This window comes from Tupaia chinensis, unplaced genomic scaffold (genome assembly GCF_000334495.1).
Source record: "Tupaia chinensis unplaced genomic scaffold, TupChi_1.0 Scaffold000414_1, whole genome shotgun sequence".
Lineage (NCBI taxonomy): Eukaryota > Metazoa > Chordata > Mammalia > Scandentia > Tupaiidae > Tupaia > Tupaia belangeri.
The window spans coordinates 2,035,738-2,061,028 of record NW_006159919.1 but is presented as its reverse complement, the minus strand read 5'-3'; the positions used below and the strand labels follow the sequence as shown (position 1 = coordinate 2,061,028).

General features: G+C 35.7%; 1 protein-coding gene across 2 annotated transcripts in view; it reads right to left on the bottom strand.

Annotated features, from left to right (window-relative positions):
* Window positions 1–834: 834 nt before the first annotated feature.
* SS18 (SS18 subunit of BAF chromatin remodeling complex) overlaps window positions 835–25,291 on the bottom strand; it is an 82,025-nt gene continuing 57,568 nt past the window's right edge. Inside the window, exons 6-11 of one of the 2 annotated variants that reach the window (XM_006154534.3) lie at window positions 24,822–24,989; window positions 23,840–23,944; window positions 20,911–21,003; window positions 20,085–20,207; window positions 15,612–15,745; window positions 835–1,632 (exon numbers count right to left, since the gene is read on the bottom strand). In XM_006154534.3, coding sequence (XP_006154596.1) covers window positions 1,606–1,632; window positions 15,612–15,745; window positions 20,085–20,207; window positions 20,911–21,003; window positions 23,840–23,944; window positions 24,822–24,989 — 650 coding nt within the window. In that variant the 3' untranslated portion in view covers window positions 835–1,605. The remainder of the gene's footprint in view (window positions 1,633–15,611; window positions 15,746–20,084; window positions 20,208–20,910; window positions 21,004–23,839; window positions 23,945–24,821; window positions 24,990–25,291) is intronic. The other variant, XM_014590160.2, reaches the window with a different exon arrangement.

The following is a 25,291-nucleotide window of genomic DNA, read 5'->3' as shown; positions in this document are numbered from 1 at the left end:
ACACACACACACACACACACACACACACACACCCTCTTTTTTCTCTCTCCCTTAAACATGCACAGACACACACAGACACACTGAAATTCCTCCATCTCTTACAGTATATTGAGAAAAGTATGTTCTGCTTATTCAAATTTATGGCACCCCTTCTGTTTTGTTTCCAGTTAGAAGTGGGAAAAACCAATTCAATTATAAAGAATATATCTTATTCCCTGGCATACGCAACTGTGATGAAAATAGCAACTTACCTTTGGGCTAGATGTTTTTGGATTATTTTAAATAATCATGGTTAGAGATTTCTTAATGCACGCTTTCCTACCCAATGCAGTATCCCCGAATTTAGCTAAAATGATCAGGCACAGGACAATCTCAAATAATGATTAAATATGCCATGTTAATAAACAAGGTGATCTAGGATGCACCTCTGAGCTTTTAATACAGATCAGAATAAACCTGTTCAATAGGCATTTTCCTAAATATCTCTTTGTATTATATTAACCAACATAAAAAAAGGGAAAAACATGAAAATGCTCCTTTACAAATGGCATTATTTCCAGTTAAGAAAGTTCAAATAAAGGGTTTGTAGAGTCTTCTGAACTATTTTATTATACAAATCAATTTTCCTTCTAATGTTAAAAAATAAAATTGCTGGATCAATGCTGACTCTGATATCATTTACAAAATGTTTTGATATTACTAAATTCCCTGATTACTCAGATTAAGTAAAATTAACATTTTCACTTTCAGTTATTGCTATTTTAGGAGAGGAGTACCACTTCATCTACATGAAACTGTTACTCAAGATTCTTCAGATCCAACATAAAGTAATTCTTATTGCCTCACATTTTAAAACAGTATTATAAATGATCTTTATAAAAAGGTTTTAGTCCACAAAACTGGAAGGCTTTTAAAAAAATGTCTTTTTACTCAAAGCTATATCACAGTGGCCTGGATTCTCTAATAGATAAAAGGGATGTGAATTTCCTCTCTAAGAACACGACAGAGGACATATGGTGTGCTTTGTCTTCTCTCTCACCTTTCTCTTTACAGTACACCATTTTGAGACCCAAACAATCAAGCATCTACCGTCCTCCAGTCCACATTAACAGAGGATTTCTCATTCTGTCCAGTGCGTAGTGTACCGCCTTGCATATGCACATGAAATAAACATAATATACAAAATATTGCTGCTGTAAAAAGTGTACGTTTACCTCTTCCTGTTATAAAAGAATCTGTGGAAAAGTATTAAATTCCCTTAACCTTCATAAACATACAAAGCTGTTCACACCTTTCAGTCTGTAACAGTCCATTTGAAACACAGTTTCGAAATCACTGCAAATTGGTTATGTCATTGCATCTTCTGTCCAATGTTGCCATCTAGAGTAGAAATGTGAAATCAAGAGTATTTTTTAGCTACTAAAGCCTTTTACAACTAAACCACACAGGCTGCTTGGCTGCTTACTGATGAAACAGTCACTTATCCACAAGGTTTTTCCAAAAACTAGATGGAATGGAAGGATCTCTTCACAGGGAGGCGTCCACAGTGCTGAGGTGACAATATGGCTGCTAACAGATACTGGCTATTGGAATGTAAGTATTTCTTCACTGCTGGTAATTTCCGTACTGTCCCTAAGAGACAAATTTAAAAACAGAATTAGGTAACAGTTTGACCCACAATGAGTTTGGCATAAAAAAATCACAAATCATTTTTAAGTCATATTACAAAAGCAACTATATCTACGACAAATGTAATTTTTATATATTTATATACGTAGTATCACTGTAATTTCTTCTATTATTATATTCAATTGGACATGGATGTCATGGTCCAAAGTATGCAAGGGATTAGCAAATGAGCCTAGAATAGGACATTTCCCATACAGGGAATTTAAATGTTAGGTGAACTGTGTAGAACTGAATTGAACAGAAATCAGTGAGAAGTTCTAGTTCTAAACTCTGATGTGGTATTATTGGTATATTAAGTCCTACACTAGTGTGACAGCTTTGTTACTGCTTAGCTCGTTATAATTACTGTAATGAATTAACATCAAGGTTATTTGGATTACATGGCAAGTGAGAATGGACAGGTATCTGGGAGAGAAAAGGTAAAGAACCTTCTATCCATACTAAATAATTTGGGCCTTTCCCTGAGGTCAAGGAAGTATCAGCAGAGGCATTCAAACAGACAGCTGGGACATCAATCAATGACAGTTTGTTTTGTTGTTTAATAAAGTAGGCTTGAAGACTTGTAGGCTGATAGGCGGGGAGAAAAAAAGAGGACGTAGATAAAAAACATATGATGAAGTAGAAAAATTTCTATCAGGGAGGTAAACACTGTCCAGTACATATCTATTAAGGTAAGTTTTGGGGAAGAAAAGGAATGCCTTTTCCTCCAAAACAGAAGAAGAAAGGCAAAAAAAGAAAGGAGGACCACACTAGAAGAAACATATTTTATCAAACGTTTCTTAAATATATTTACAACAGGGTTCATAAAAGCACGTATTTTCCCAAAATAATACTCATTGGAAGCATACAACGAGTTAACTGTTTCCTCTGTCTAAATTTTCCTTTCCTAGTCCTAGTAATACAATTCAAGAAAATGTCGGAGGGCTGAAATCCTTCTGCATTGTAATACATAGGATCCTAAAAGTTTACATTTCCACAGAAATAAATGTGATGTCTTGTGTTATAATAGAAAAATGCACAATAAATGCAATTAAATGTTACGTTTATGCACATTTTACATAGTCATATTCAGTAAATTTGAAGTCAATGCTCATCTTGAAATATTTATAGATAAAAATTATATCATATCTATGATTTGCTTTAAAATATTTCGAAAATAAAACAAAATACTGAGTGTCAAAGGGTAAGCGGAACAACACTGGCAAAAATGTTGTTACATGGGAACACTGGGGTTAATTATATTAATCTCTGGGTTTTTTTTTTTTTTTGTATTTGCTTAAACATTTCTATAATAAAAAGTTCAAAGTGAGAAATAAAAGGTAATGCTTAGCATACTGGAGCTTATTATCCCATTCTCAGGTAATCTAAATATGAAAGCTGAGCTTAAGTTAATTCTATTGCTAAGTGTCTGAGTCTAAAAAGAGCTTACTGAAATTCAAGTTTCTTCAGCCATAAAGTAGAAAAGGAACATCTACATTTCTGAATTGGAATGGCTGCTCTTGGTCCTACACCTCATTTGTTTGTTATGACAAATAAGAAAGGATATAGGAAAGGGCTTTCTAGAATTGTAAGTCACAGAGTCCAAATGCTCAATGGAAATGCTCCCCTAACAGAATGTTTAAAATGATGAGAGGTCAATAAAGAAAGTAAGTTATTATAAATTATCTGAAAGTAGAAGAGGTTAAGAAGCACTGTGCCAAAGAAATATAAGCAATAGTCTACCACCTTACCACCCTGAACCACTGAAACTCATCTAATCTCAGAATTTAAGGAGGGTTGGGCTAGTTAGTACTTAGATGTGAAAGATATTATGAATTACTTCAGGAGAAGAACTGGGTGTTATCAAATTACCCATCCTTATGCCCTAAGTATGTAAGGGTCCCCCCCAAAAAAGGGGGAAGAGGGACATACAGCCCTATAGCGCAGTGTGCAGTGGCACTGGGAATGGGATCCTACATGGCTGACCACAGTTTAAATTCTGGCCCCTGTGGATATTCTCTCTCTCCCTCTCTCAATTTTTTTTTTTTTTTTTTGGTAGAAAAATTCAACCTGGGGCATGGAGGTTCAAGTGCCTAGATCCCACATGGTCAACTAGTTCAAGTCTCAGACCCGGAAGGCTACAGAAACCTGGTGGGCACATGTGCATATATGCCCAAAACCCCAAAAGGAGGGACATAGAGGAGAAGGGATTATGGCATGACTATTCCCCATGGGGGAAACGTTCTCATTTTCTTTTTTTCTCCTCTCCCTCCATCAAGCAAAGGTCTCCCCTGGCAAGAAAAAAAAAAAAAAAAAAAAAAAGTCTGACATATAAGACTTTTATAATGTATGCTAAGTAAATTATGTCTATACAATTATAAACATTTATAGAACAAAATGCTCATTCCATAAGTTTAAATAAGACTTAAAACTAAATGAAGTATAACTACAGGCGATCCATAATGGCACAACAGTAATACAATACTCTATGATGATAAAGCCCATAAAGGCAGGTGCAGGAATGATATGCTGGGGCCTCCCTGTACATGATGGGAGTATGTACATGGGCCCCTGGATGCAAATGCAAAGAGGAGAAAATATAGAATACCCAAGGGAAGTGGGAAGTAAAGAATACATAACAATGGGGAATAGAAGCTAATCATTATTTTGAAAGACAGACTTGAAGTAATGGAGAAAAAGAAGTCTAGCTAATATTAACAGTTAACTCTTTTTAAAAAGTATTTAATTAATTATTATTATTAATTTGATGGGCAGGGAGGCAGGTAGAGAATGACAAAGTACTGCCAGGTCCAGGACTCAAACCACAGTTGGCCAGGTGGGAGTTCAGTACCTTAACCACCACGCCACCTGCCAATAGTTAACTCTTAATACATCTGAAAAACTTACCATGTGTCAGACATTGTAGTATTTTGTGTCCACTTATAACCTACATAGTAAATATTATCTCCATTTTAGAGACAACAAAATTGGAAGCACTGAGTGTTTATGTAATTTGACCCAAACTTGGTCACATTGCTAGGAGGAAACCAAACCACAATCAAGCCTAAAAAGATATGTACTGTGTTATTTGTAACCATAAGCAAACTCTAAGATAGTATTAAGAGTTAAACGTATGGGTTTTGGAGCCAAAAAACAATTTCTAGTACTAATATCACCATTTAACAGCTTCTTGTCCTTGGGCAAATTACCTAACTTCCCTAGAGTCTTAATTTTCTCATCTGACAAGTGATGGTAATTATAATCCTTACCTCAAAAGGTTATTCAAGAAGAAAAACATGAAAATGCCTTTGCAAACTACTTAAGTACTCATTAATATTATTGGTGGCAACATGGTGCTATAAACCAAGTATGGGCTCTTGTCACTCAGAATTTGGCATCAAGATTCACCATTGCTTAGTTCTGTCATTTTGAGCAAATCATTCTAATACTCTAAGCCTTAGCTTCTCTGTCTCTCTCTGCTCCTCCAAAAACATTTTTTTTTTTTTTGGGAGAGATTTTCACTGTAGGGCGCGTGCGCTCGCCAGACAGACAGAGAGAGACATAGAGACAGAAAGCGAGAAATCACCCCCCAGGGGGGATGGTCACGCCGCAATCCCTTCTCCTCCATTCTCCTCTCGGGATCTTGGGCACGCACGCACACGCGCCCGGCGTGAGTTTTAAGCCACCGGGTCCGGGACACAAACCACGGTCGACTACGTGGGAGTCCAGCGACATAGCCATTACGCTAACTGCTGGTTCCCCAAAAACATTTTTTTAATTACAAAATTACTCTGACTAGAGTATAAAGAATAATAAGAGCAAAAGCAAGAGCTTTTCAGGAAGAAGGATCAACAAGATATTGTCATTTATTAGATAGGGGAGGAAAAGGATGGAAACTTAAAATATCAACTAGGGCATCTGACTTTCTAGTTTGGTCAAGAGTACTTCTTTGTCTCTTTGATACAGGATATGGGAGGGGAAGTTTGAGAAGAAAAAATTATGAATTTTTTGTTATGTTTAATTAATATACATCAAAGTGGAAATGTCCAGTAGACATCTGATTTTCAAAAAAAATTCAGACTAGAAATAGAGATTTGGGCGTTAGCAGCATGGTAAACCAGGTAAATAAATTAGACTACCTAGATAAGAGTATACTGAATGAAGAATTAATTCCTAAGCTAGAAATCTGAACAATACCAACCATCTTTAAATTCCTTCTTTCTTTCTTTTTTTTTCTTTTAATTTGTTTTATTTATTTTTGAGAATAGGAGAAAAACACAAATACCTAGGTAGGATCTCATCTCACCACAGCACGATCCTTCCCACAGCCTCCAGTCCCAACATAGTCAAGTCAACCTGGGATCTGAATCCAAGCCTCCCATATGGCCACTATAGCTGAATGCCAAAAATGTCCTTTCTTCATTACACTTATCTAATCAGTTATAAATCTTTACATTACATCTTAATAAAAAGTCAACCATCTGTTATCTGGGTTCTGCATCTGCAAATTCAACCAACCATGGATGGGAAACATTCAGAAAAAAATAAAAACAAAACTGCTTGTATCTGTGCAAATGTCCACTTCTTTCTATTGTTTCATAAGCAATGCAATGTAATTATTTATGTTGCGTTAGTTATTACAAATGGTCTAGAAATGATTTTAAGTATGTGGAAGGACATGCACAGGTTAATATAAATACTACACCATTTTATATAAGGGACTCGGACATTGCAGGTTTTGGTATCCTCGAGGGTTCTGGAAGTAATTCCACAGAGATACTGAAAGATGACAGTACTTTCTAAAGGTTTCCATCTCCCTCTATTTTTGTGATCACAAGTCATTATCTATGAAGTAATGGACTTATTTATTCATCTACTTATATTTTACTTATTCCTCAATATTTATTTACTATGTATTATGTTCTGCTTGGTGATAGAGACTCAACAGTAATAAAAGCAGACAAAGAGATGCCTTTAAGTGAACTATGACAATAAATAATAACTAAATAATCTGCAAAATGGAGATAAATGCTGTTGAAAACTTTAAGCACTTTTCTAGTCAAGATGTATTAACACTCCATTCTGAAACAATAATAATAAAAAAAGCTATAAATAACTGTATTCAGAATAGAGGACACAGGCAACTGAGGACAATCTCTGAAACATGGAAAACAAATGACATGAGCCTTTGATTACTACAGCTTACAGCCTTGAGAGTTTCCAGACTGCAATGCACGGAGGGAAACTGGAGCTGCCTGCTAGATGTTCTAAATTAAGAAGATAAAGCTTAGACTCTGGAGAGAAAAAAAGATAGCAAGAGTCAGTAGGACAGAGTATCAGTGAAGGAAGATCTACAGAGAGAGAGAACTATGGAATCCAGAAAGGAACTACCCCTAAGTACCAAGCATAGTACCAATACGAAAATGTGTGACCCAGGGCTGAGAAAGGAAGTACCCCAAAGGATTAGAGGAAACAACACTTGGCACTCATACAGGAACAGAAATAGTGTTTATTCCCACCAGCCAGAATGAAAAGCCTTATAATTTCTTAGAGGAAACAACAGTTGGCACTCACATAGGAACAAAAGTAGTTTATTCCCACCAGCCAGAATGAAAAGCCTTATAATTCAAAGGATATCAGGTAGAGTGCTCACAAGGCTGTTACCTCAACAGTGGAGAATATTTAGTTCAAGACAAATACTGCTCTGGTCCTGCCTAAAAAACTTAAAAGTAGTCCAGAGAAGTTCAAACTGTTTCTAACTTATTAAACTAGATCCCAAAATTAAGCTCAAAAATATTTCTAGGAATACAAATATATCCCTTATCCAAAAAAATAAAGTTCACAATATTAGGAATCCAATCAAAGATTATCACACATAAAAAGAAGGGAGAAAATAAGATCCATACTGAGGAGGAAACTAAATATCAAAAGAACCAAATTGACCCAGAAATTAGGCAAATGTTAAAATGAACAGAAATGAATATTAAACAGTTAACACTTATAGTGTGTAAGTACAAAAAAATTAAGGACATAGAAGATATAAAAAAGAAAGACACAAATCAAACTTTAAGAGATGGAAAAAAAAAATACTTAGGGAATACATCTTATAAAGGCTGTGTTAAGACGTCTACACTGTGAGGACCAGCAGGTAGCATGGTAATTTGGGTGCTGGACTCTCACATGCCTAACAATGGTTCAAATCCAAGATCTGGGGGCTTGCTTTCTCTCTCTCTCTCTCTCTCGCTCTCTTTCTCTCTCTCACTGTGTTTCTCTCTGGTGAGTGCATGTGCCATACAGCAAAAATTAAAAAATAATAATAAAATAAATAATTCTTAAAAAAAAACAAAACACTACTACACCGGAAAATATGTAACAGCTAAAAAAGAAATTGTAAGGACCATATGCCACGTCCATAGGCTAAAAGACTCAGCAACATCCTGTAAATTCTCTACAAATAGATCCATAGAGTCCACAACCAATTCCAATAAAAATCTATTCAGTAGGCTTTTATGTAGAAACTGAAAAGCTGCTTCTAAAATTCAAAGAAAAATACAAAGAACCTATAATGCCAAAACAACTTTGAAAATGAAAAATATTAGAAAACACACTATCTGATTTCAAGACTTACTATAAAATTATAGTAATAAAGACAGCATGGTATTGACATAAAGATAGATAAAATAGACCAATGGAATAGAGGAGAGTTCAGAAACAGACACATTTATGGACAACTGATTTTCAGTTAAGTTTTTAAAAAATTTAATAAAGAACAGTCTTCCCAGTAAGAAAATCTGCTCTCCATTCAAAGGAAAATACAATCATCAAACTTCACTTCCTCTCTCGCTCTCTTTCTCTCTCTCACTGTGTTTCTCTCTGGTGAGTGCATGTGCCATACAGCAAAAATTAAAAAATAATAATAAAATAAATAATTCTTAAAAAAAAACAAAACACTACTACACCGGAAAATATGTAACAGCTAAAAAAGAAATTGTAAGGACCATATGCCACGTCCATAGGCTAAAAGACTCAGCAACATCCTGTAAATTCTCTACAAATAGATCCATAGAGTCCACAACCAATTCCAATAAAAATCTATTCAGTAGGCTTTTATGTAGAAACTGAAAAGCTGCTTCTAAAATTCAAAGAAAAATACAAAGAACCTATAATGCCAAAACAACTTTGAAAATGAAAAATATTAGAAAACACACTATCTGATTTCAAGACTTACTATAAAATTATAGTAATAAAGACAGCATGGTATTGACATAAAGATAGATAAAATAGACCAATGGAATAGAGGAGAGTTCAGAAACAGACACATTTATGGACAACTGATTTTCAGTTAAGTTTTTAAAAAATTTAATAAAGAACAGTCTTCCCAGTAAGAAAATCTGCTCTCCATTCAAAGGAAAATACAATCATCAAACTTCACTTCATACAAAGATTAACACAAAACAGATCATACCTAAATGCAAAATATAAAACTTATACCTGAAAGTGTTAAAATCTGATTTTAGGTTAGGTAAAACTTTCTTACATATGATAATAAAACCATTACTATGAAAAAAAATTGATAAACTGAACTTCAATGAAATTTAAAATTTCCTATTTGAAAGACACAATGAAGAGAATAAAAAGACAAACTGGAGGAAAATAAATGCAAATCATGTATCTGATAAAAAAAAAAAGACTTATATCTAGAATATATAAAGAATTCACCATACCCAATCATTTAAAAAAAGTTTTTAAGTTTCATTTTTTCACCAGAGTCAGAGAGAGACTTGATCTTACTGAAAGAAAAAAACAAGCAGTCTCCTCAGCATTTCACGCCACTGTCCCCCTCCAGCATCGCCAGTTCGCCAGGATCATGGTGACATTTATAGGTCATGTGAGGAACTGACCTTGCAATCTTCCATATGGATTCAACACTGCTAGAGCAGCATGTTACCACGGTGCCACCTAAATGGCCCAAAGGAACCACTCCCTTTTTTTTTTTTTTTAAGTTTGCCATAGGGTGCATGTGCTCACCAGCCGAACAGAGAGAGGGAAAGTGAGAAAGCACCCCGCCAGAGGAGATGATCAATCCCTCCTCCTCTCGGGATTCTGGGCACGCACATACACATCTCGTGTGTTTTTTCCAAGCCATCAGGTCTAGGACTTGAACTGCATAGTGGGCAAAAAACTCCAATTTTAAGATAACCAAAAAAGCCAGGTACAGCTGTGCCTACATGTAATCCCAGCCACTCCGCTGGATAAGGCTGTAGGATCAAGACACAAGACCTTATCTTTTTTTAAAGAATTACTTTATTTATTTATTTAAATTTGACCAGAGAGGGACAGAGTGAGAGAAAGAAAGAAGGAAAGTGAGAAAGAAAGCTGCCAGGTCTGGGACTCAAACTATGATCGGCCATGTATGAGTCCAGAACCCTTAGCCACCATGACACCTGCCAGCCACAAGAAGACCTTATCTTAAAAAAGAAAAACAATAAAAGATTTAAAAAGATACTTCAGAAAAGCTACCCAGATGATAAACAAACATACGAGAGAACACGGTCAACATTAGTCCTTGGGAATACACAAATTACAAGGAGACGACGCAATTATTAAGAATAGTGATCACTGAAAAGATTGATCATTATATCATGTGTTGGCAAGGAGATAGGGAAAACTGGAACTCTCATTCATTGCTCATGGCAATATAACATAGTTTAAGTATTCTGAAATACTGCTTGGCAGTTTCTTAAATATACACCTACCATATGATCCAACCACTCCACTTCAAGGTATTTACTCAAGAAAAATGAAAAACGAATGTCCGCAGAGACTCGTATGTGAATGGGGCACTCTATCTGTTAAGAGCCACAAACAGGAAACCCAAATGTCCATCTATATATAGATCCATGTATAAACAAACTGTGGTACAGTCACAAAGGGAATATTATAAATAATGTTACTATTTGAGGGACCAGCAGTTAGCGTAATGGCTATGTTGCTGGACTCCCCCATAGTCGACCGCAGTTCGCGTCCCGGACCCGGTGGCTTAAACTCACGCCGGGCGCGTGTGCGTGCGTGCCCAAGATCCCGAGAGGAGAATGGAGGAGAAGGGATTGCGGTGTGGCATCCCCCCTCGGGGGGGATTTCTCGCTTTCTATCTCTCTGTCTCTCTCTGTCTGTCTGGCGAGCGCACGCGCCCTATAGCAAAAACGTCTCCAAAAAAAAAAAAGGAAAAAAAAAATGTTACTATTTGAGACAGGTAATCAGTGAAGGACTCCCTGATATGATATGGTAATGTGGTGAGATTTGAATAAAGTGAGGAATGAGGCATTTGTAAGTATCAGAACAGTTTCAGGCAGAGGACAGAGCAGCAAATACAAAGATTCTGAGGTGGGACCAGCAGTTAGTATAATGGCTATGTGGTCGACCGCGGTTCACGTCCCAGACCCGGTGGCTTAAAACTCATGCCGGGCGTGTGTGCGTAAGTGCCCAAGAACCCGAGAGGAGAATGAAGGGGAAGGAATTGCGGCATGGCCATCCCCCCCTGGGGGGTGATTTCTCACTTTCTGTCTCTGTCTGTCTCTGTCTGGCGAGCGCACGTGCCCTAAAGAAAAAAAAAAAAAAAAAAAAAAAAAACTCTCAAAAAAAAAAAAAAAGATTCTGAGGTAGAAACCTGCTTGCACAAGGAACACAAATAGGCCAACATGACTGAAGCGGAATGGCTGGGACATAAATATACAGAAATGGGTGGTGGGACACATAGATAACACCAGATAAGTCATGTATACCCTTGAATGAGATGACTTACTCTGAAAGAAGTTGAAGTTACTACAGGATTTTGAGCTGAGAGGTGGCTTAATCTGTCTGATTTTTTAAAAGATAACTCTGGGTCTTACATGGAGGATAGCTGGTAAAGGAGGCAAAATGAAATCTGGAAACCAATCCAGGAGAGTTTAGTTATATCTGCCTTGGGTGTGAAGAGATCTTAACAAATGGTTAGATACTACTGATAGGTACAATTTGAAGGAAGAGATGATGAGATCTGAATGATTAGGTATCTGACTCACAAAAGATAAGAATCAAGGATGACTTCAGGTTTTTGGCCTCAGGAACTAGAAGAATCAAACTGCCATTTACTGAGATGGGGAAGACTATTGTAAAAACATCCTAACTCTCAATTTTCTCCTTTAATTTATCCTTCACTCAGCTTAAATTGCCTAAACTATTACTGTCAGATTTAGGAATACGCACTGGTTTTTTTATCTTTAAGAGGTGAACAGGCTACTTTTCTAAAATAAAAAGTTTGATGAGTGTTTGTGTATGGGGATAAAAATAAGGCTAAATAGCAGACCAACGTGAAGAGACTACTGACATGACAGTAGCTAGAACGGTCCCCTCCTCACATCCTCGTCTAGTGAAGTAGGAAATGCAGGTGGCAACTACCTGAACACCATGGGTCATTACCCATAGCATATTCTCAAATTCCAAAACTTTAGAGAAAAGAATGATTATGATGACAAAAGGGAAAGTAAATCATTTATCTATCATGGTTCTACATGCCACCCACTGCTAGATAACTTATATACATCTCTTATAGTCCCTTCAAATCTCCACACTGATGTCAGGATGAAGCCCCAATTCCCTCTTACGGCTTGTAAAAGCCTTTCTAATCTAAACCTAGCATCTCTCTGCGGTCTTGTCTCTTATTCCACATGCTGTTGCTTTATTGAAGCAGACATCTTAACACTAGTCTTTCATGATGTTCTTTCTGAAAAAAGAATATCCTTTCATCCTCCACGTCTATCTGGCTAATGCTGACTCTTCTTTGGGGTTTCACACGTATATACTTTCCAAGAAACATTTTCTCTGAATCTAGATTAAAAGCTCCTTCTATATTCATTTTTGCTTTTCTCATCCAAGTAGTTATCACACTATGTTATATTATCTGTGTACAAACCTATACCCCATCTAGTTCATAAAGGCAGTGTCCACCATGTCTATCTTATTTCCAATGTTAGCATAGTACTTATTGTATAATTGTTGCACAATAAGCATTTGTTCAATGAATGGTTTGATGTTTAGAAAATTTAGAAATATGTTAACTTAGAAAGAAAAATGGTCAGCTTTAGTTCACAACATGCTAAAGTTGAGAGAATTGGGAGACATCTAAAGAAATACTCTATACACAATTGGAAAAAGAAGTTGAAGTTAGACTGAGAAGCGAGAGCTAACGATACTGAAAGTATAAGGCAGGATAATTTAGACACTTAGAAAAACACAGGGTCAAGAATTTGTATTTGGGGGAACCAGCAGTTAGCGTAATGGCTATGTCGCTGGACTCCCACGTACTCGACCGCAGTTCACATCCTGGACCCGGACGCGTATGTGTGTGTGCCCAAGATTCCAAGAGGAGAATGGAGAAGGGATTGCAGCGTGACCATCCCCCCTGGGGGGTGATTTCTCGCTTTCTGTCTCTATGTCTCTCTCTCTGTCTGTCTGGCGAGTGCACGCACCCTATAGTGAAAACCTCTCCAAAAAAAAGAAAAGAAAAGAAAAAAAAAAAAAAAAGAATTTGTATTTGGGGGACCAGCAGCTGGCATAATGGCTATGTTGCTGGACTCCCATGTAGTTGACTGCAGTTCAAGTCCCAGATCTTGTGGCTTAAACTCATGCCGGGTGCATGTGCATGCATGCCCAAGATCCCAAGAGGACAATTTGCGGGGTGGCTGTCCTCCTGGGGGGGGGGGGGAGGCAGTGATTTCTCGTTTTCTATCTCTATATCTCTGTCTTTCTGGCAAGCGCACGTGCCCTATAACAAGAACCACTCCAAATAAATAAATAAATAAATACATAAATAAATAAAAATAATGGATATTTGATCAAAAGAAAAAAAACAATAAAACAAAAATAAAGAATGAATCACTATAAAAAAAAGAACAAAGAAGTCAGTAACATAAATGCTAAAGATGACCATTCATTAATGAAGAAGAAATACGTACCTATGTACCTGGGAGATCAAGGAATATAAGAACGAGATAGTTGTGCTACAAGGGATCATGCCTATTTTACTTATCTAGAATCTAATAACAGTAACCAACATGTGTGGAAAATTAATTATTTATTGAAAGGGGATTATATGAGAAGAATCTCACTTACGAATTAGAATGAGGTTAAATTTTGTCTGCTCAGGATTTTTACCCTTAAATACCCACTGGCCAAGACTTATTTCACTTTTAAAACATGATTAAACCTCTGCAGAATCCTTTGATTTTATTCTAGCATATTTTATTTTAAAAATATTCCTCTGTCCTTACCCTTTTAAGTCTCTTATATCATTACTTAAATAGAAAGTGTAAGTATAAGGAAGTTACAGGCTTGAGAGTAGGTTGATAAAGAACTGCTCATGCCTCTAATTTCATAGTTAGCACTGCATCTGAGTTGTTCCTCAACCCAGACCATCTACATTGGCCCTGGAAACCCTAATTTACATATTAAAGCCAGTTTCACATTGAAAATAATGCTATCAGGGCTGGCAGGTGCATGGTGGTTTCCACATGGTCAATTGAAGTTCAAGACTTAGACCTGTTGGCTTTCTTTCTCACCTTCCATCTGCCTCTCTCTGGCTGAATCAAAATATAAATTAAATTAAATTAGAAAAATAATAATATGAATAAATAATTTTTAAAATTAAAATAAATAAAAAATAAGGCTACCTATTTTAAATAGCTTAGGTGATAAAAAGATGTAAAGCTAGAAGACAAACCTGAAACCAGTTTAAAGAATGCCCTAATAATAAATTACTTCAATAAATTGGAATATATTTGAGGACATTCATAAAATAATGAATCATATCATTGTGGCACATATGGTAATTCTGAGTTTAATAATAAAAAAGAGGAACTTAGTTGAATACCAGGTTCAGAGGAATAGAGTAATTTATGATATTCTGAGATACACTTACCACTATTAGAAGGCAGGATGAACGGTTACAGAAGAGAAGTAATTCTTGAGATCACAGGTATGGAGGACATTCATAAAATAATGAATCATATCATTGTGGCACATATGGTAATTCTGAGTTTAATAATAAAAAAGAGGAACTTAGTTGAATACCAGGTTCAGAGGAATAGAGTAATTTATGATATTCTGAGATACACTTACCACTATTAGAAGGCAGGATGAACGGTTACAGAAGAGAAGTAATTCTTGAGATCACAGGTATGTGTGTGGAAGGAAGAAACAGCAGAAAGTTTTAACTTAAAGAGACGGGATGTCCCAGATGGGAAAGAAGTGTAGTAAATATGTTGAAGTGAAGTGGAGAGCTAATAAAACATTGACACGGATGGATCCACACGGTATAGGTCAAGGCAAAGTCTCCAACAATAAACATGAGGGAGGATCACAGAAACAGCTAAGGAAGTGTGCCTAAGGGTAAAATCGAAGGGGCGAGATACTAGTATTTTTCAGCAAGACAAGTTCTGCATGTTATGTAGAGTAATGAGTAATTTTGATTAACTGTGCTAGCATTCTATTAAAGAGACTTAATATATTTGTCTTGTTAATGAATATACCATGAATAAAAAGAGGGAAAAAAAAATCAGTCCTCAAGTCCAAGATACTTTATCTAATTAAGAGTGAAAATGTGGCAATTCCATAGCTGGTCAAAGAACTTCCCTGGTCAGGGACCAGCAGTTGGTGTAAGGGCTATGTCACTGGACTCCCATGTAGTCGACCACGGTTTGAGTCCCAAACCCAGCGGCTTAAACTCACGCCAGGCAAGTACGTGCCCTAGATCCCAAGAGGAGAATGGAGGAAAATGGAGGAGAAGGGATTGCAGCATGGCCATCCCCCCGAGGGATGATTTCTCGCTTTCTGTGTCTGTCTCTTTGTCTTTCTGGCAAGTGCATACACCCTATAGCAAATACCTCTTAAAAAAAGAAAGAACTTACCTGATCGTATCCATAAGGCCTCTGCTGGGGTGGCTGTGGTGGTCCAGGCTGTGTTGGTCTATATCCCCCATACTGTTGACCTTGTCCCTGTGGATAGTTAGGATACTGAGGACCTGGACCCCCTTGAGAAGGACCTACAAAATAATTAACATAAACAAAACTTCAGAGAAAAATACAGGGTTTATAACTAATACTATATTTTTATATATCTAAAGCAAAAAAGGTAGTTTGGTACCTAGATTTTCTCTAAATTTTAAAATTTATAGTAAGAGTGAAAATACCATCCTGCCACTTCAGTGTAATAACTGTACCGTGCTCTTGTCATTACAAAGTGTTTGTCAAAATGGGTAAGACAGATTCAGGGAGCTATGAAGCAGGTTAACTCTATATGAAAAGAAAATTAATCCACACATGTACTGGAGAGTTAACCAGTGCAAATAAGAGACAAAAGAAAAAAACAAGAAGCAAATTCAAAGAAAAATACCGAAATAACTTCTAAATAAAGTTTGGGAATCTATTTTACTTACAATTATATTATTTAAATTTACATTTGCAATTACCAAACAAATAATATGACTGTATTCTGCAATGACAAACTAATCATCAAGAACATTTAATACAGAAATTATAAAGACTTGAGAGATACAGATTGCATTTTTAAAAAGTTAACTGAAAAGTTACACTCTGAGAACTGATCACCTTTAGTATTTTACTCTTAAGGACCAGCAGTTGGCGAAACGGTTATGTCACTGGACATCTACATAGTCGACTGCTGTTTGAGTCCCGGACCTGGCAGCTTAAAACTCACACCAGATGCATGTGCATGCATGACCAAAATCACTAGAGGAGATGGAGAAGGGACTGCAGAGTAGCCACCCACTCTAGGGGTTGATTTCTCGCTGTCTCTTTGTCTCTCTCTGTCTCTCTGTTGAATGTACATGACCTATAGCAAAAATCTCTCTCTAAAAAAATTTTTTTTTTCTCTTAAAACAACTTCAAATTCAAGAGATGGCAAGGGACTGTTTGGGTTTACAAAGAACTATGTCTGGGGCTAGCAGGTGGCATGGTGGTTAAGGTGCTAGAATTCCCACATGGCTGACCACAGTTAGAGGCCCAGATTGCTGTCTGTCTGTCTGTCTGTCTGTCTCTCTCTGGCAAAACTCATGTTAAAAAATATATAAAAAAATAAATAAATAAATAAATAATTCTTTTAAAAAAAAAAAAAAGAATTACATCTATTAAAGCCAGCAAATGGTGTAGTTTTTAAAGCGCTGGATTCCTACATGGTGGACCACAGCTTGAGTCCTGGACCTGGTGACTTAAAAATCATGCCTGGTGCGTGTATGTGAATGGCTAAGATCCCAGGAGGAGATAAATGAAGAGGAGATTGAGGTGTGGCCATCTCCCATGGAGGATGATTTTTCGCTTTCCTTCAGTCTCTCTGTCTTTCTCCAGTGAGCACATATACCCTATGTCGAAAAAATACTTTAAAAAAAAAAAAAGAAATATGTCCATTTTATAAACTCTACTACTGTCTTCTAAGGAATGCTCTATAGAGGCCAGCAGATGATGTAACGGTTACACCACTGGACCCCCACATGATTGATCACAGTTTGAGTCCTGAACCCAATGGCTTGCAAACTCACACCAGGCATGTGTGCATAAGTGCCCAAAATCAAGAAGAGACTGAAGTTCTCCTCTTATGGAATTATGGTGTGGCCATCCCCCAACAGAGTGATTTCTTCCTTTCTGTCTCTCCGTCTCTCTGGTGAGCACATATACTCTATAGCAAAAATCTCTTTTAGAAAAAGAATGCTTTAGGGAATCAGCAGTTAGCGTAATGGCTATGTCGCTGGACTCCCACATAGTTGACCGCGGTTCGCATTTCGGACCCGGTGGCTTAAAACTCACGCCGGGCGCGTGTGCATGTGTGCCCAAGATCCCGAGAGGAGAATGGAGGAGAAGGGACTGTGGCATGACCATCCCCCCGGGGGGTGATTTCTCGCTTTCTGTCTCTAATGTCTCTCTCTCTGTCTGGCAAGCGCACGCACCCTATAGCGAAAATCTCTCCCAAAAAAAAGAAAAGAAAAAGAATGCTTATAAACTGAAAAGCTTTGACACTTAAACATTTTCTACCACTTGCCATAAAAACATTGACTGCAAAGTGCCAAAAGAGAAAAATAAAATTTCAAGCTTAAATAAATTCCATCAGTCTACCACTTAATTCTACATTCAATTATTAAAACTCTAAATTTTCTTTTTGCTTTAGGGTGCGTACACTCACCAGAGAGAAACAGTAAGAGGGAAAATGAGAAATCACCTCCCCAGGGGGATGGCCTCACTGCAATCTCTTCTCTATTCTCTTCCTAGGATCTTGGGCTTGCAGGCACACCTACCTGTTGTTGAGTTTCAAGTCACCGCATCTGGGACTAACCTGCAGTTGGCCATATGAGAGTTCAGTAACGTAACCACTACACCATCTGCTGGTCCCAAAACTCTAAATTTTGAAAACTAAAGCCTACAGGTAAGCAAAAATATGGGAATTTCTCTTTTAGGATGCATGATATCTGACCTAACAGTATTTAAGTATTTCAAATAAAATTAATTAAATTATGATTTATTCTCTTTTCCCACTGAAAACTGTATTTCTTTTAAATTAATGAATTTACCTGATTTAGCTACTTTGTATCTGTTTTCATCCAAATGCAATAAAACAGTATAATTTATTTATTCAATGTACACTCACTACATAATCATGAGATGAAAATGTTATTTGGAAAGAACAAGAAAGTCCCTTTGTGGAAAAAAAAAAAAAAACAGAAATAAAAATCCATGGACTATTTCTAAAGTCCTATCTAGAATCAGGGAACCAGAACTTATCTATTTTGGAATACCTGACTCCCAGTGTATGATTTTCAATGAATACGTCAATGCAACAAGAAAGTCTCAGCCCGACCTTGCTATCATAGGTAGGTAGATGCCCACAATAAAAGCAAAGTTTAAGTCAGTGACTAAAGCTAATAACACAGAGAACTAGATGTGAAAAAGAAACCATATTTTAGCAAGAGATGGTGTCAGTATCAGTAAACAGCTACATTAAAACCACATATGCCTATATGCTTTGATGGTTAAAATAGCCTTTCTTAAGGCCAAAACTGATATATCAAATATGTAACAATTCTCACTCCCTATGTAATAAATAAATTATTTTAAAGTCAGATTTTAAAATAGACATAGTGAAATGTAATAGGAAAACATGTTTACAACTCCCCTACCTCTTTATGATATGTAAATGCAATAAATACATTAACTGCATGAACTGCTATTTAACAAGAGAATGACAAAAGGCTTCTCTTTATTCCTTCTGAACAGATCTATTGGTACTAAAAAAAGTTATTTTTATAGTAACACTCATTAAATTTTAGAAACAAGTTGATTATATATGAGAAATCTTCAAAGAGTTCACAAGAAATGTATACTATGGAAAAACTATGAATAAGTTCAAAATATTTTTACACCAAAATAAATTTGTATTTTCAATCCATTCATCCATTAACTTTTTGAAGTCATCTCGTATTTATGGTTAATCATCACCTAATCTTCAATTTTCCAACCATGTACAAAGCTACTGGTTGGTCATGAATGTCACAGGTTTAAGAATTCATTTGTCTTGTCTTTTAAATGACTACATAGCTTACCTTTCTTCAATAAACCATCTCTAGTTAATGGTTGTTTTTCAATGGATCACGACTTTAAAAGCAACATTTTAAATAAACACTAATATCAATAGTAGACAGAGCTAAAATAGTAGATTTCTGAAAGTGGTTAATTATTTTTTTAAAGAATTATTAGGTTGTATGGGACCAGCAGTTAGCATAATGGCTATGTCGCTGGACTCCTATGTAGTTGACTGCAGTTCAAATCCTGGACCCGGTGGCTTAAACTCACGCCGGGCGTGTGTGCGTGAGTGCCCAAGATCCCGAGAGGAGAATGGAGGAGAAGGGATTGCAGCGTGGCCATTCCCCCTGGGGGGTGATTTCTCACTTTCTGTCTCTCTGTCTCTTTCTGTCTCTCTGGCGAGCGCACATACCCTATAGCAAAAACCTCTCAAAAAAAAGAAAAAAGAAAGAATTATTAGATCGTAGGGAAAATCATGACATATTTTCCTATGTTTCTCTATGCATAATGTGTCACAACTTTCCTGGTGATCCAATATTTATTTAATTTTATTTATTATTATATTTTAATTTGCTATAGGCACATACACTCAATAGAGAAAGAAAGCTGCCCGATCTAGGACTTGAACCACAGTTAGCCATGTGGGAGTCCCGTGCCTTAAGCACTATGCCATGCTGGCCCCAAAAGTGATCATTCTTGACAAAATAAATATTAAATATCCACTTCTGTATTTCAGACCATGAACCACCACATTACATTTCCTGGTAACAAAAATGAACTACAAAAAGGAGTTACCGTAACCCTGTTGTTGTCCTGGATAGCCCTGCTGCCCTGGGTACTGCTGCTGTTGGGGTGGATATCCCTGTTGGGGAGGTGGTCCTTGGTAAGCATCTTGCTGCTGGCCATACTGAGAATTTCCTAAAGGGTAATTGGAGAAGAAGAAAAAAAAACTGAGAAGTTTGCTTAATTAACTTCTTTCCCTCTAAGATGCATAGCCAACAACACAAGAACAAAATGAAATGCCATATTGATTTTTAAAAGTTAACAAAACAAAGAAAAACTCAAACCAAACAGAAGGATTTCGGCCAAACAAACTGCAGTTAAAGCCAATTGCAAGGTTGAACTGCAGCATTTTCAGCGTCTCTGCCATACGAGCATTACATTTACTGGAACATCACAGTCATAAGATCATGACTATGCTAAATAAAATAAAAAAGACAAAATTAAAGACAGCTACAAGAGCACACACTAGCTACACAAGATCAGCAAGCTGTTTCCTAAAGGCACTATACTTATATGTAAAATTATACATATGTAAACACACGAGGAAAAAATTGAATCAATGAATTTATGTTCAAATAGAAAGTTTCCACTGAGGAAAAACTCATTTTTAAATGCTTTTAGTCTTTTTATTGTTGTTAGAAATGGCAAATCACGGCTATACATTTTAATTATTTGTAAGGAAATTATTTTGATTGTTCTGGGCTCCCTGTAACTTTCAAGACAGCCAGCAACTAGTACTCTACAAGAGCTTTGCATGGGTAGAAGTTGTCTTATGCAAGAATTTTCATTCCTGTAGAAGGGGATATATATGTGTATGTGTGTGAAGGTATATAGATACCTCCTTCGTAGTAATGTTGTGAGGAATCCTCATAAGGCCTATCGTAGCCTTGTTCAGGATACGACGGTTGCTGATAACCGTAATCATTATGACCTACATCAATTCGACAAGAGACAGGAAGAAACGTTAATGGCCACTGAGTGAAAACCCTAAAAATATTTAAACTTTCAGATAAAATTGAAAAAAAGAAAAAGAAATGGAAATACATAAAAAATAATTTCAATTGCATTAGCTAAATATTTACCAATGTGCTTGTATTCATATTGAGATACATGCAAATTTTTTAAAAGCAAAAAGCAGTAGTTTTAGAAACATTACATTTATCATCTTAACTCTGATAATCCTCACTGAGGAAGGAAAAAAACTTTATCTTCCATTAAAAAAAAAGAGAATGAAAGCATTTAGGTCTTTCACATGTAAATAACTTGAATTAAATTGAAATGAACAAAGGAAGCAATTATCATATTTTGTCAAACACCTGTTCTGCTGGTCTCCAATTCCAGAGCATATGTTAAAAACAATGCAAAATATATAAGAGCTCCATAAGTTTTTTCCCCTGAAAGAAACTGAAACAAATTTTTCACATTCTAACATTTATTTGCATAAAAAGTATAGATATCTCAAAGTATTTTCAGATGCAAAAACATATTTCTTAGTGCTGCCGTTCAAAGTCTTTAGAAAATATTTCTGGAATATCAAAAACATACAACTTCATAAATCAATATTGTGTTGAGTGTTAGAAGATACATTTAGTTTTAAGGCACAATAAATTTCACCTGGAATATAATGGGACTCTAATAAAAAAGCAACATTCTCACCCATTTAACTAAAATAAACTCTAGTTAGCTAAAATCGAAACTAAATTTTATAGGATTGCCAAACTAGGAAAGAAAGAATACAGTTACAAATAAATGCAAAACTCATAGTGCTCTAGAATGTGAATGTTTTCAAACCACCTCTTAAATATCAACACTTCAAAGGGTGGCAAATGATGGCTTGTAGTCTTAACAGGGCCAGTGGCCTCCTTCGTAAATAAAGTTTTATTGGAATACCTCCACACCCATTAATTTAAGTCCTGTCTATAGCTACTTACATGCTATACGAGTTCAGTAGTTGAGACTAACAACATACAGCCAGCTTATAGCCCATAAGGACTAAAATATTCACTGTTGGGCCCTTAGAAAAAAAGTTTACCAACACCTAATCTACATATTTACTGGCATAAACAGCTGGCCATGACAGAAAATATCCAATGCTATTTAAGAAAATGATTGTTGATATAAATGGAATAGTCTATGTAAATGTGAGACATATATTAACTTAAGTACACAATTATGAAAAATTATATTTTGATAAAAAATCTACTACTGTAATAAAATTATTTATAGTTAACCCTGAAGTTTTAATATTTACAAATAAAACACATACCTATCTATTTTAAATAGAAAAGTCATATTTACAACATAAATCTCAGATTTTAGGAAATATTCAGGACCAAAAAAACAATGCCAAACTGAAACAAATTACTTAAATGTATTTTTAAAATTAAACAATTAAAAGCACTTATTTCCTCAGATTTAATACACATAATTTAACAAAATAGATTTCACCTCTTTAATATACATATAGTCTACTATAAGCTTACTCAAGTTTTTAATTTAAAAAATATCTTAATACCATGTCTACATGTGAAAGGAAAAAGACAAAAATTTAATTCTAAATAATTCAAGGCAAGAAAATCTGAGATAAAAAAATGGCATAGTTTTCTAACCAGAATTATCCATACATATCATCACTATCACTAATAAATATTTATCATATATAAATTCAACAGGTGTTTGCTCTGCCTGTATTTGTCAATCTCTGCAGTAAAAAATTAATATCCTTAAGTGCAAATGTGTCTTTAAGCTTCACATATAAAATGTATAAAATGATCAAAGAGGACAAAGAATTTTCAAGTAACATCAAATTATATCTTATTCACTCATATCAGATTCTAGTCAATGGTTCCTGACACTTTTAAGTTTTCTTAATTTCTCTATTAAGTCATTTATATTATTAAATACACTAAAGAAGCTTACTATATACATAAAGCTTTTGACAAATCCTTTCATAACAAGAGAAATAATTTTGTAATGTGAGTAACCACTTCCTAATTTACCAGTTTAATGTGTTTGAATTCTTTTTTAAAATAAAGTACTATAAAATTTTCACACAAAGAAAAACAGAAAGAACTGCACAGTGAAAGTTTACTAGTATGCTTAGATTATTACTATTTATATCTTCTGAAAATGCAGAATACATCTGTGACCACTTTTTCAAAACCAACTTTCCAACTTAAAAAAAAAAAAATAAACTACAAAACTAAAAAGCATACTAAATATCTGGTTCCCAAATGCCTTTCCTGTTCTGTTGAATCTGTATGTAGCTATATTATGGATAAAAATTAGCCCCGACATTCTTCTCAAATGCTAATATATGTAGACCATAATTCTTTGAGAAGTATTCAACCTCAATTGAAATCATTAACTTTGCAAAATACTCAAGAATTATATTCTCTATGTATACACTGCATTAAGAGTAAACCAATAGGTGAACTCTATGGTATATGAATTGTATCTCAACAAAGCAGTTATTAAAAGCAAAAGAGTGAATCAATAATAGCTGCATTGGTTCAAATGAACAGTCCAAATATAAAAGGATCCTCAGAAAGGATTCCAATGACGGAACATGATTCCTGATGGTACTAATCGAATAGCTACATAAAATATACTTTGAATTAGATTATAAACTAATGCTATCATTGGTACTTTAAATTATTAAAGTGTTTCTAAATTTCTTCATCCTCACTTAAATGTTTTGAATAGCTCTCTACATTAATACTGGGCAGGGATAGAAAAATGGGAAAGTGAACATTAGGAGAGATTACCATCAGGGTAATATTGCTGGTTCATGCCTTCTGGAGGACCTTGTCCACCATGACTGTATTGGTCCCCATAATAGTCTTCCTGGCCTGAGTACTGCTGTGGTGGGCCTGAAAAAATCACAACCAGTCAAGATGTAAATAAATTTGTCATCAAAAACTTTTTTCTCATGTGATGTTATGAGAGATTACTTCTCAGCTGTAGGTATCCTTTCCCATGCTTTGGCATCTTGGATACTTTTAACTATTCACATACACACAGACAGCAGCTATACACACCAGGTTTATGAAAATTAATGTTGGGACCAGCCATTGGTGTAATGGCTATGTAGTAACCGTGGTTTGAGTCCCAGACCCAGTGGCTTAAACTCACACTGGGCACATATGCGTGCATGCCCAAGATCACGAGAGGAGAATAGAGAACAAGGGATTGCTGTGTGGTCACCCCCACCCCAGGAGAGGGTGATTTCTCACTTTCTGTCTCTCTTTCTGGTGAGTGCACGCACCCTATAGCAGAAACCTCTCCTCCCCCCACAAAAAAAAAAAAAAATTAATGTTAAGACCACACACATAATATCAAATAATTATCAACTCAGAAAAACAAACACTGACTTAATAAAGAGGCTCAACAAAGCAGAAAATTAATTTGCTTTTTATTTTAACATCAGAGTACTCTGAAATAGAATTTGATTTGTTCCTGAAAATATATTTAATAACTTCTCAAAAACAAAACAGTATTTTCTGCTGTAAATTAGTGAATTTTGATACAAAAGTTATGATATATACTTCTCCAGAAAATAACAGAGAAAACAAAGCTGTATACCAGGAAGCTCCTATCCACTTCCTTTTTCTATCTACTATATCCATTACCTTTTGGGGATTTAAAAAAAAAGGCCTAACTTAGTCTGATGAAAAGTTCATTAAAATTTAAAGCCTTTCAATTACTGTTATTTACATTAAGCAAGAAATTTTCCAAATGGATGCTTACCCTGTTGAGGTGGTCTATAGGGAGGAATCTGTCTCTGACCCATCATGTGACTGCCTTGGTTAACTTGACCCATCATCCCCATAGGTGGTTGCTGTCCTTGGTAATGCTGCCCGCCTCCCTGTGGCATATTGTATTGCTGAGAAGGAGGCTGCTGATGCATCATCGGGCCTGAAAACAGATACATTATGCACATGTTGTTTTGCATGTAATTTTAACAATATTAAGAGAAATGTAAGAATTTTTTTATCATACAAAACCCAAAATCTGTAACTAAACACAATAAAAACTAACTTCAAATAATAATATGGTCACATGCCTAAAATTATCTTTAAAGAAGGGGAAGCAACCACTTTATAGTAGTTCATTTGAAATCTACTGGGATAGTATGATGTCATTTGGAAAAAAAAAGGGGGGGGGGAATGGATACAATCTATGAACATCCTGAATGTATTTTGCATTATGCACTATAT